General features: G+C 43.2%; 1 protein-coding gene across 3 annotated transcripts in view; it reads right to left on the bottom strand.

Annotated features, from left to right (window-relative positions):
- Nucleotides 1-12972, bottom strand: part of nrxn2b (neurexin 2b) — a 652809-nt gene that overhangs the window by 108157 nt on the left and 531680 nt on the right. For all 3 annotated transcript variants that reach the window (XM_078276170.1, XM_078276169.1, XM_078276171.1), the window contains one exon: nt 12505-12686. In XM_078276170.1, coding sequence (XP_078132296.1) covers nt 12505-12686 — 182 coding nt within the window. The remainder of the gene's footprint in view (nt 1-12504; nt 12687-12972) is intronic.

Raw genomic sequence — 12972 nt, 5'->3', positions numbered from 1 at the left:
CATTCTACTTATCGCTCTTTCCCCACTCTGCTTTCAGTCGCTCCTTTGTGCTCGACTATGTTGAAGGTACGAACATCCTCCCCCAAGGTAGTCAACAAGTACGCTGAGATAAGAGCCAGAAAAGATTTTGTAACAGTGTTTGGGCTTTAAGCTGACCACCATTTTAGAAAAGGGTTGGAAAAAGTTCAAAGCAGAGTTTTTATTACAGTCTGCAGAGTCAACAGTGAAAAGTCGGACAGTGTTGATTTTCTTCATAGCAACACTTTGCAGTGTTAAGCAACAAGAGATATACAGTTTTCTCCAGAAAAGTGGGCCAAAAGTAACGTTGGAAGCTCATTTGATGGTCGACTGATATTATGATATATATATATATTAAAGGGAGGCATGGACTCATAGTGGTTTTACAATCAATAGAATACATAAACCTTATTAAAACCTCAAGAGCTTTTGAAGAGCCAATAGACAAACTTTCATGGAAAGGGCAAGGATAAATTATGGATGCGGTGATGAATCAGAGAGGGGAGAAGACATACCATAAGGGTCAGCCAAAGTCCAAAGAGTATAAGATAAAAGGCTAGCAGGCGGCTTTCAATGGTGCTCCAATCATAACACACAGCCAGAAGACGAGGGAACGTGTCCAATGTGAAAACTGTGAGTCTGCAAACAACCACTGACGGGGTGTTTGTTTAAGAATGACGTATCCGCTCTGAAACTCATGCATGTGTCAGCATTATGTGTTAATCGTGGAAGAAAACAGTTTTTAATGAGACCATTCAGAACAGCGCAGACACCTGCACGTTCAAACAGTTAATGGGTATATTAGTCACAGAGAACCATTAACAGTGGCGTCGAAAGCAGCAGCAGTAGAAGGTGTAAATGCAAATGAAGGCATCTGATGAGTAAAGCTGGATGAATTTAGAATTGCGTTCAATAAATGATTTTATAAATGATTGGTCTGTGTTGCAGCGAGTGAGGGGACGCCCGGCTAAAGTGCATCCAGAGGGAGCTGAGGGCTGAATGTGCATCGGTGACATTTGGAAAGGATCTCACAGTGCACCTTTCCCAGGGGCAGCTCACTAAAGACAGTAGACAACTAGCCTGGGTGGATGTACTCTGCTTTTTTTCCTCTCCATCAACTGACATGCCCCATAATTTCTTTCTGCCTTTCTCTCCTAGCTCCTTCTTCCACTCCACTCCTACTACTCTGTCTTCATTTTGAGTTGGAGATCAGCTACTGTATGTATATATGTGTGTATATATATATATACACACACACACACATACTTTTTTGTCAAGGTTTCAACCCGATTCGTGTAGTCGTATTGTGAACCCTTACAGCACATGTCAGGCTCATTGAGTTAAATCCTAATCGCCAAGATGAAAAAAGCCAAACAACGAACGTGAAATGCCGCTTAAATAAAACCACGCGAGTGGTGAAGGCGCCGTTGTCGGAGCGATGCATCACAATGCTGATAACGTCATTTGTGCGGAAAATTATGACAACAAAACGTGTGCATCATATTAGATTGCAAGGCATTTATCATGCTGTGGAGATGGCAGACAATGGCGAGAAAGAAAAGGAACAGGGTAGTTTTGCCTACCCAGGTGATTATTAAAGGCAGGACTGAAACCATACAGACAGGCCTGCTCTCTTGGACCCTAATAACTTATTGATCCGGAAAGCCCATCCACCACTCTGCTCTCACAGGATACAGGTGCAGCGTGAGCTACAAGTCCAGTGACCATCAGGGAGTGAAGAGGCCACCTTGCTAACAAAATGATTACGTCTTTTTATGGACTTCAGAAACTTCAGAAAGCCTTTATTGTCATTGCATAGTAATAAAACGAAACAACTTGTGACACTCAAGCGATGCACGCAAAACATCACACTAATCATGAGTTACTTTTAGTATTTCATGTGTTTTTTAAGTGGTAAAGGCAAAGCAAAGCCAACTAATTTGCAAAAAGTAAAGCTTTGAAACCTGTTTTTCATTGACTACAATATTGGTAAGTGGAACAATGAGTGAAAACATTTTTAGTATGTATAAACATGAGGTAGCCACCAAACTATAAGCCTGGTCTAGATTCAAGTTTTCAGATAATGCTTTCAGGGATTTTTTGTGGTTCCATCTAGCTCCACAAGTGTGCTTTAGCAAGACACTAAACCCCAAATTGCTTCCAATCTGCAAGTCGCTTTGGACAAATGCATCTGCCGATGGAGACCAGCCTAAGTGAGTTCACAAATTGGAAGCATTGAATTACACTACATTGTAGCCAACCAAACTGATGTCCTTGTAGCTCCTTTACAGCTCAACTGTTAAGCTCTCCATTTCCTGCATCTTCCTTAGGAGTAAATCAACACTGTATTATACTGTATAGGCTTTTAATCACATTGTGCCTCTCAACGAACATCAGTGATGTCAACGCAGGTGCTTTTTTACCCGCTGTCAAAGCAAAACAGCTGTTGTGACATCACTGGTTAGGGTGTGGTTGGAAGTGCAAAAGGCTTCCAGTATGCACTTGAAATGCTTCAATCCAGTGCAGTGAAGCAGGACTTTCAGACATTACGTAATCCGGTGTAGATGTAGCCTTTCATTCCGTCAGCTGCTGGCAAAATAAATGGCCATTTACCAGGCCATTGACAGTTAGATCTGACAGATTACCAAACCCACACAGTGAAGTAAAAATGAAGCTGTGCAGTAGTGAGTTACTTCTTGGATTCAGGAAGTGCCTTGCATCTAAAAATCAAGACAAATGACCAAGCAGGTACCATTAGAGGCCCTGACCAAAATGGTCATCCAAAGAGACCGATGTGCTCTGAGCTTGGCCTCTCAGGAAGCAATTAAACGCATGCTGTGTGCTGCCCTCCACAAGCATCCCCAGTCAAATAGATAGATTCTGGCTATGAGTGGTTAGGTATGAAAGGAGTCTAGTAATCCTCATGAAGGAGGCGGGGTTTATAGAAAGGTCTAGCTCCTAATCCCCTTGCCCATCCAAAATTAGCCACCCATGATGAAAGCTCGAAGGTATAATCTGCCCCCCCCCCCCCCCCCCCCACCCCTCCGACTGCAGGGACAATAAATTAGTGATGCGAAAAGGAAGGATTAATCGATATGTTGACAGGCTCCTGCCAGCTGAGGCGAGAGACTCTGCCAAACCCACCAGGACCCGATCTCATTACCAACTGCGGCCCACGCACCCCTTTGCAAGGCAGCTGCATTCATCAAAGCAATGCCTCCCTTTTCTCCCTCAATTGTTCTCCACGCTTCATCACTCTGTCCCTCCCTGCATGTTTCCCTTTTACCCCTCTGACAAGATGAAAGAGAGTAGGCGGGAGAAGTGACACCCATTTAAGAAAGGAAAGGTGGTCAGGGGGGGGGGAGAGAGGGGGGGGTGGTAGTTATAAATAAGTAAATAATAAAATCACTTTGTGTGGGGGCTGCCCTTGTAAATTGTCTGCATGCATTAAAGTGAACCAGGGTTAATCATACACGTCTTGTAAGTGAATGTGAAGGTGTCATTGCAAATGTGTCTGTGTGCAACTCTGGCAGCTAGCTGGAACCTGAGAGCAGCGCGTGACTCTGTGTGCTACTGACAGCTAGTTAGGAGTAAAGGGGTACTGTGTGCATGCATGTGTGTGCGTGCGCGTGCGTGCGTGTGCGTGTGTTACCGGGGGCGGGGAGTAGAGAATAAAAGCCTCTGCCTCTCTGACAGTTTTATCCGCATCACCATCTGCCTTTATCTGGCGCCAGCATCTCTCGGCTCCCCACTGCACTCCCACAAAGCTCTCCATCCACCCGGCTCTCCTCGCCACTCATCTTATCCCCGGCTGCCGTCACACGTCAGATCACATTTTTCCACCCATAATTAAACCTATGCTGGCCTAAACCCTTGACAGATAACCTGTGGCCATCAAGAGATAAAAAGGCAGCACGGTGGTATATCCTGAAAAAAGATGAGTGTTCCTCTCATTAGCCAGCAGTGAAAGGAAAAGAGATCATGGTGAAGCTAATGAAGGCAGCTACTCCACTTCACATTTTGACTGTGGGGATGCTGATGCTCTAGTTCGCTGGCAATCAACATTCGTCACATGCTGGGAGAGGGGTAAGGGCGGGGTCAAGAGGAGAATATATAGCCATGTCCCTTTTGCTACACCCGCCCCCACCTCCCTCTCTCTCTCTGCCCCTGCTCAAACCAGAGAGTCGTGGTGAGGGATGGCTCCCTAACGGGTAATCACAGGCAGCCCTTATTTAATGCTATGAGCCGGGCCAGGACAGCCAGTGATGGAGGTACTCGGGGAGGCCTGCTGCGCACTGTGCACCGGCCCATAACTGCAGATGAGACACTTCCCACAGAGCAGTTAGTGCGACAACTTGCCAGCTGTAAATGTAATGACTGTCAAATGTGAGCGGTGCCTGTGAGAGCAGCAATATATACAAACCGACACCTCCGAAAGAAATGCACTCAAAGAGATAGTGCAAGTCCAAGTTTGAAAGGTGCATCTAAAATCCTCTAAAACTTTATTCGGCCATCTGTCAGGCCATTTGAAAAGTTTATGAGCAGCTCATGAAGACAATGGCTCAGATAGTTGCTCCTTTCTTCATCAATGACTCATCCCTCTGTGCATAACAAATAACCCCAATTTGCTTCTCTGATTTGTGTGCCTTTATTGCTTTGAGTAAAAACAGCTGCATAAAAGACTCATCCATTTGAACAGTCTTAAGAGAGGAATATTACTTCTGCTCAGATTAAAGAACCTGCATGGTAATTTCTATTAATACCATATGAGTCAAAACGCTGAAGATAGCTAAAGTTTTGTGAGGCCCCTCTAGACAAGCTATTTCCTCCATATTGTAGTCAACAAACACTTTGAGACGAGGGAAAGCGAAATCCGAGATGGTCTCCCAAATCTAGTTTAGCTCAGTACCTTTGTTTACCAGACTGGGTGGGGGGACTGCCTGCAGTGCTGTCACCTAAGCCAGGTAGCAGGAACAGCAGAGCATGAAGCTGGAGAAAGATGAGGCGTTCGAGCCAGACTGAAATGAAAGGCAACACTCTTCGCATGCCCAGTTTTCAAATTGCCAAGGTTTGTGTACAAAAGTTGGACAAACCCAGACTATCGAGTCAGCACAAAACAAAATAATGTACTTTTGTTTGCATGGAGGTATGACTGCGGGGAGACATGCCAGACTCTGCCATACCACTGCAGCTTTCGCACACAGCCTAGTAATGCTAAGGAAGTGTGTGTCCTTACAACAACACTTGAACTGACGGGTGTACCGGATAAAAGTTCACCTGTTCTTAAAACTGCTGCTGAAATAGATCTATAGGTGGACATTTTCAGCTGCACTCAACCAGCTACCAATAATCAGCAAGTTTTAATTCTTACACCCGGACCAAGGTTTTGGCGTACCAAGTGATTTCAACCTAAAAATTGCACAGCATAAAGTAAAGAAACACATTTTTTCGAAATTTCAATTGATAAGAAGGACATTCTTAGTTTTCATGATGTTATAGTGATATGTGGCAGAAAAATCCAGAAAGAAAAACTTTTTTTTTGGCATCAAAAGACTTTTTTTTATATACACTATTACCTGTTTCTTTTGACTTCCAAGGTCTTGCAAGGACATCAGCCTTTTCCAGCAACCACAGATGGGAGATTTAGCTATCAGCCCACTTCCATATCTGTCTGTACCCTTCATTCCCTGAATCTCACAGCCCCAGGCCCCAACGGTGGAAATGTCAGGAAGATTGGCAAAAAATTATGTCCTGCCTTCCCAAATCACCATTTTTACTTCTGTCGATCTAACGTCCTGTCACAGACGTGGGGACTGTTGGGTATCCTGTCTACTAAATGGAAGGAAACAGAAATGCTCACTGAAGTAATAAAAGTTGTGTATGTTCCTATCTAATTCATGTTGTGAGTGGTGAAACCCAAGGGCATCTTCAATGTTGTGTAGAATAAAATCCCAACTACTTCTTGGAGCTTTCAAACAAATCCGGTGGCCCTTTGTTTGGCGAATGGAACTTGCTCAGGTGTCATCGCTTGACCAAAGTACCTTGGACTCGGTCATGGTGTTTATAGAACACCAGACAAAATAAATCTGGTACGGCATCAACTTTTGGGGAGTCAAGTCTTGGATGAGGAGTCCGTGGTGAATAAAGATTAAAAAAACACATTCACATCCAATACCGGAGACCATCCTTGAATGGAGATAGGGGTTACGATCTCTACAACTTTTTTGACCGAGGTCCTGTACTTGTGGGATGACACCTGATCAAGTGATCCATTTGCTGAAGAAAGCTGTGGGGTATGGTTGAAACCTATGAATTGCTAAGTAAGTGGACTAGACCTTTGCTGTTCTAAACATGCAAAGTCAAGACAGCCTTTCTCATGAAGAAATCTGCCACACAGTAAATGCAGCAGCAGTTTGGGATGAAAAGAAGACTAAGTGGATTAGCAGCAATAACCCATGATGGCTGGAAGGATGTATGATGCAAAAACCCCACAACAGTGACTGCCTAACACAAATGCAGTTGCTAATTCAGTCCAATGCATACATTGGGGGTTACAACTTGAGCTACCAACATGTCCATCTGTGCACAATGAAAAATGCGACAGGACCTAATGAGTATTCTTGAACATGTTTCACCATTCATCCAAGAGGCTTAATTAGTTCTACTGACTATTGGGGAGTTCTGTGGTATTTGACTTCTCTGGGTGATTAAAAGCTGAGGAACTCCCCACCAGTCAGTCGAAACCAATGAAGTCTGGTCGATGAACAGCAAAATGTTCATCAAGACCAGACAGCAAATCCAGCTGTCTTTGGTTTACTACTGCTCGACATTCCCTAACCTGGATGACAGAGCATCTTCATAGGCATATAATGTTGTCATGTTTGGTCTGCTCAGCGATGATTCATTCCTATGGCATTTTCCAGATAATTTGTTTCAAAGCTTTTTTCATCTAAAACTCTTAAAATGTCAACTAAAAAGTTTGCAGCACTTCCAGACACAACCCACAGTAAATAATTAGGTTCAAGTAAGTGCAAGAAACAAGGTCTTGTGGATATGCTATGTCCTGTTTAAGTCAGTAGATCCAGTGTAGGAGGGATGTCCTGCCCTCTGTCAGTTAAATGGACAGAAATGGAGGGGAGTGGCATGAAAGAGGTAGAGAGCAGGTAAGGGAGAAGGATATATAAAGAGACAGGTGTTTCATAAGAGATGAGGAATCATGCTCTGTCACGTTGCAATGGCATGTTATTGGCAGCCATGTCCACCAACGCCAGTATTTCTAGTTAGACAGACAGAGACAGCATCCATCAGTAATGTGTCATAACCTGTAAGGACAGGAAATGGTTGTGGCCAGTGTCTGTGGGCCACTGACTCAATGATACAGGTTTAAAAATGACAATAACTTAAATAGTAACACTAGTCAATTGCTTCATGGATGGATGTCTGTTCTTAAAATGCAAAAAGCCAGGATATTTAAACAAAACAAAGCCTTTTTTCTTAGAATTGTGCATTTGCACTTTCAAACATGTCAGTCAGGATTAGAACATCTGAAATCCTAATAAAGACCACAAAACAAGCTAACCTGGAATGAAAAGTGAAATGCTACTTTTGAACCACTCGCCAAAGCAAACTAATAAGGCCCCGAGTATTAGGGGTGTTGAAATTCACCGATGCATCGCGATGCGGACGTGGATGATTCTGCATCGATGCAGTGACAGACAATAATCGATTATTGCCTATTGATGTTGCTTGTTGATTTTCAGTTTGCTGCTTTTTTTGTTTTTGTCTTTTGTCTGTTGTCTTCTGTGTTCAGACTCTTTTTAAGAGCAGATGCAATAAAAATGGGACTTCATATATCTGACTGCTTGAATTTGTTGATGAAAACTATGTGCAGTAATATATATATTAGGGCTGTCAGCGTTAATGCGTTAATCGCGATGTGATTAAGGGCCAACGCGATGCGATTAATTTTTTTAATCCGCATGCCGGCATTTAGTAATTTATTTTACACTTCACTCGGCTTTGCGTCGTGCCTAACAGGCTACTATTTTGACCCTTTGCAGCACCGTTACTTATCATCAAGCTGCCCCTTCCTCGTAACACATCCTGCTGCTGCAGGCTGCAGGCATGATGGATAAAGACAGCAGCAATGAAATCCTGAATGGCGCTTTTTATTTTCCAAAACTCCTGGATGGCTCATAGACAAGTCGAAAGCCATATGCACATTGTGTGAAGCCGAATTAAAATATCACAGAAGCACGACAAGCTTGAGCTACCACCTACGGAGCTAAGCATAGTAGTACAGTTCACACAGCGGGCAGGTACGCGCGACACACGGCCGGAGAAGTTGAGAGAAAGGAAAAAGAGACTGTGCTGTCGCGTCCGTGTGTTGGTGCATCCTTGAGAACTGTAACTCGTATAACTTATGTTGTTAATTAATTGTAGCATTGACTGGCATGCTACTTGCTGACCTGTGGATGAAACCTAATCCCAAAAAATTACTACAGCTCTTGCGAAACGGGTGGCAACTAACTGCAGACCTGTCAGCATCGTAGAGGACTCGGGTCTTAAAGACGTACTACGGTTGACGTCGAGGGGGACAGTAGTTTTCACGGATACACAGACTGTACCACACGGAGAAAGCAGCCACACTGGAACTGCTGCAAGGTGCTGCAAACACTGTCTCATTAACCGGTGATCACTGGACGTCAGTGATAATCAACATTAATTAGGAGTTACTAAACACTATATTGACTCTAGTAAGGATAGGGTTTTTTAGTTAGGTACTTGGAGGAATTGTGCAATAATGACAGATTCACACATTTTTCTTTTGTTTACACAGTAAAATAATTACAAATCTTAAAATCAAGTTCATAGTCATTTTCTTTGCATTCATTTGATTCCCAATCAAGATCCACTGGTAAAAATGGCTTTTGATTGTTAATATGTACTTAAACTGTTCTGAAATGCAAAATAATAGAATTTTAATCATGTGATAAAATATGTGATTAATCGCGATTAACTATAGAACTTCAGCGATTAATCGCGATTAAAAAAAATCGTTTAATCGTTTGACAGCCCATATATATATATATATATATATATATATATATATATTTTAAAAGATAATTTTTGGGGCATTTATTTGGATAGGACAGCTGAAGACATGAAAGGGGAGAGAGAGGGGGGAATGACATGCAGCAAAGGGCTGCATGTCGTTCCCGCGGCCGCTGTGTCAAGGAGTAAACCTCTATATATGGGCGCCTGCTCTACGATGTGAGCTACCCAGGCACCCACAATACATAAGAAATTTGAGGTGGCGCATCGTGATGCATTGAGATATCGAACTGTATCGAATCGTTGATAATCGTAATCGTATTGAATCGCGAGGCCAGTGAAGATTCACCCCCCTAACGGGTATTGGAGCTAAGGGCCACCATCACTGCTTTAGTGCTGCTAGTTTGTAATTTGATTGGGTCTGTGAGGCCCCCATCAGGTGGGATGATATGGGGCCATTGCTCCTGGGGTTTCCAGGTCTAATTTGCCTGTACTTCTCCCCTCAAAGAGAGACGGGCATAATTAACAGGACGCAAACACCCACCACGGGCTGAACAGAGTCATTTAGGGGAGCGACTCGGGAGCAGCGCCAGCAAATGAAATGTAATTGCAATGGGAGCAGAGGAGCTGGGCTGGTGTGTTGGAGGCACTGATGTGTGTGTGTGTGTGTGTGTGTGTGTGTGTGTGTGTGTGTGTCTAAAAGGGAAAGAAAGAGCGAATGAACGGGCCAGACATGAGGGAATGAGGGAGCAAATGAAAGACACAGAAGTTAGGTGAAGAATATGCAGTTGAGAGGAGAGCAAGCTAAATAATGACTGATGAGTGATCGTCAGGGACGGGCGGAGATTTCATTCAGGTTACAAAAAAACAACAACTAATGCACCAAGTCACCAGAACTCTATATTGCATCTTAGTTATAGGATCAGTTCACCCAAATAACATAAAACATACATCATCTCGCCAACCTCTGGCATCCATCCATGCAGATAGTTTTGGTTTCATTTGAATTATCTGCCCTATAATACAATGGAGGTAAATGGAATTTTGGTGAGGTGCTCACAGTATCAAAATTAAACAGCCATACATCATTCCGAAAACAGTCTCGTTACTCAGGATAATCCACAGTTTTAATGGGAACAATTTCTTTCGGTTGAAAGTAGTTGACTACAGTCACTGTGAGGTCTGTGGATGGTGTTACGACATAGTGATTACGACTGTGTTTCTGGAAAGAGATGTTGCTGTTGAATTTTTAAAATTTCCTCTTCTGTCAGCACTACAAGGAAATTCCATTCCCTTCCATTGTATTTTAATGGCTGCTGGAAACCTGGGGAATCTGCATGGACACATATCACAAAAGATGAATGAGGAAATTGCCTTGTTATTCTATGCTATTCTATTGATATTTATATGGTCCAAACAACCCCAATATCAAAAAGCACCAGAGATAGTCTTAAAATAACCCTTTAGAGTTGCTGCAGTTGAACTCTGTTACATCACCACTTCAACCCCATTATTTGTTGTGTCCATTGCATTGCATTTACCACTACAATCTTTCATCCTTCCAGTCATTATTATTATCCGTCGTTGATGTTGAGACCATTGTCCTTGACCTACTTGGTCTATCCACCAGCTCCCCACCCCCCACTCTTTCACCTATACCTCTTTCCCATCATCCCTTCCTCTGCTCCTCCCAGTTTCCTGATCACTGGATGAGAAGTGACCCGGGGTCAACTATGTTCCTGTCGCTTCCAGGCACGGCCAGCCCAAACAAATTGGGGTCACCAGGATGTAAGCACGCACACACACACACACACACACACACACACACACACACACACACACACACACACACACACACAGCACAGATGGCTGAGTGTAGACAAGTGTAGATAACAGTGACAGTGTCTAATCACTGTGTACTTTAAGAGAGTGTAAAGGAACTGCGGGACATTGCAACATCTTTTCCAGCTGGTACAGTGAAACACTGTGATTGTGAATGTGCACAATGTTCAATTGTGTGACTCCAGCAACATGATGAGTGGAACAGAGTCACCAGGTATGGTCTTGGTTGGTAATTAACATTAAAATGAAAACAAGCTTTGAATGTTATACTGGGAAGAAGAAGCGTAGGGGTCAACGAGACAATTAGAGCCTGTGTAAATGCATTTTTTTAAGCCTGTCCCTTAATTGCCATTTAAAGGTATTATTAGAGGTGGTTTTAAATTACCCCTAAGCCTAACATATGAAAGCACTAAAAGCACAGACGAGGTACCTAGTGTGTACAGGTACAATACCTAGTTTGACAGGGGATAAAAAGAAATGGTGTTGGGCGATTATCTTTTCTGGACTCTGCACACATAGACTCCACTCTGTGACCCCTGAAAGTACTACACGCCAAAAATATAAATGCCATTTGTCAATTCCTTAACTCCCAGGAGAATATTTAACGACACCTTTTCATGAATCAACGAGGAAGAGCCTATATGGGCCACACTTAAAATTATCCTGAAATTGTAAGTCATTACAAACGCATAGTTAGATAGCATCCGCTTAGCATTTTCTGCACTTTTAAACTCAAGTCCAACCCCTAAATGATTATTCAAGTTTATTACAACTGGGGTCTTATTTTCATAGTTTTGGCTATCATTGTGATCACATTACAAGTTAGTTTCTGAGATATAGGGACGCACTGATTGAAATTTCGACCAAAAATACTAGAAAGTTACAACATAAACTGGAATTAGCCTGCAAGCTCCACAAATTCAGTTGAACCTAAAACCACCTAAACCGAGACCAAGTCATCACCAAGACCAGAGTGTATCGAGACAGAGACAAGACCAAGACTTTGAGGGGTTGAGCCCGAGTCAAGACCAAGACCAAGACCAAGGCAGGGCGAGACCGAGTCAAGACCAAGACCAAGACCAGACCAGTGCCAGACAGCTAGAGCTTCTCTTGTCTCCCGCATTCACTTTCTTGGGCATGCGTGTTGAGGGGGGCGGGGAGAGGGGGTTAACAGTAACACATTTCAAATTAGAAATGAGTCAAGTTATTGGTTGCAATTGAAGCAGGAAGTTTTACATCCAATCCCAGTAATGATTATAACACATACAATTAGAAACTGCAGTGGCAACTTAGTGATATCTCTGCAGTTGTGGCCTTGAAATAAAGTCCAGAGTCCTCTTTCTCCGAGACAAGACCGATACCTTAAAACTAAGACCAATCTCGAGTACTACAACACTGTTCTATAGTGACTAGTCTAAATAGCCCCATGTCCCCTCCCAGTACATTGGCACATTTTCACTTTCCCTGCCCAGGTACTTCCCAATCCCCCCCTTTATTCTTTCTGGGGTTCCCCCAGTGATTCAACTGACTGAATGTAGCTTAGGGTACTTTCACCATTCCCCCATCAATATCCCCAAGGTGGTATCTTACTATGTGCAGCTCCAGGTAATCTCCCAGTCCCTTGGCACTCTCCACCCTGACCAGAACGGCCTCCTTCAGCTGCGTGCTAAAGCCCACTGCCAGCCGGTCTGCCCGTGTGCTCGGCCGGTCATTGGGTGGCCAGGTGTATGTGATGAGGGCTCCGCCTCTCCCGAAGATGTACGTTGTCCCAGCTGCAAAAACACAGAAAGTGGATGGAAATGTGGGGATTAGCATTAAGTCACAACACAATGAACAACACTGGAAAGAAAGATGTGTATTTGCAGGACTTCTGCAAAGTAGTCGGAGGCTGACGTTATATTGAATTTGTCTCTTTGTGTTTTGTCATAACATTTCGTATCACTAGCTTTTATGTATTTTCTTCTGTCACATGCATTTTATTTTGTTGTAGAGACTGAACTTTATAAAAAAGAATCTGCAGTAATTGCTTTTTAAATTGCATAAAGACACCATGATAAA

This window comes from Sander vitreus, chromosome 19 (assembly GCF_031162955.1).
Source record: "Sander vitreus isolate 19-12246 chromosome 19, sanVit1, whole genome shotgun sequence".
Lineage (NCBI taxonomy): Eukaryota > Metazoa > Chordata > Actinopteri > Perciformes > Percidae > Sander > Sander vitreus.
Note: the sequence above shows the minus strand (reverse complement) of the source record. Positions and strands in the feature narration are given on the sequence as shown.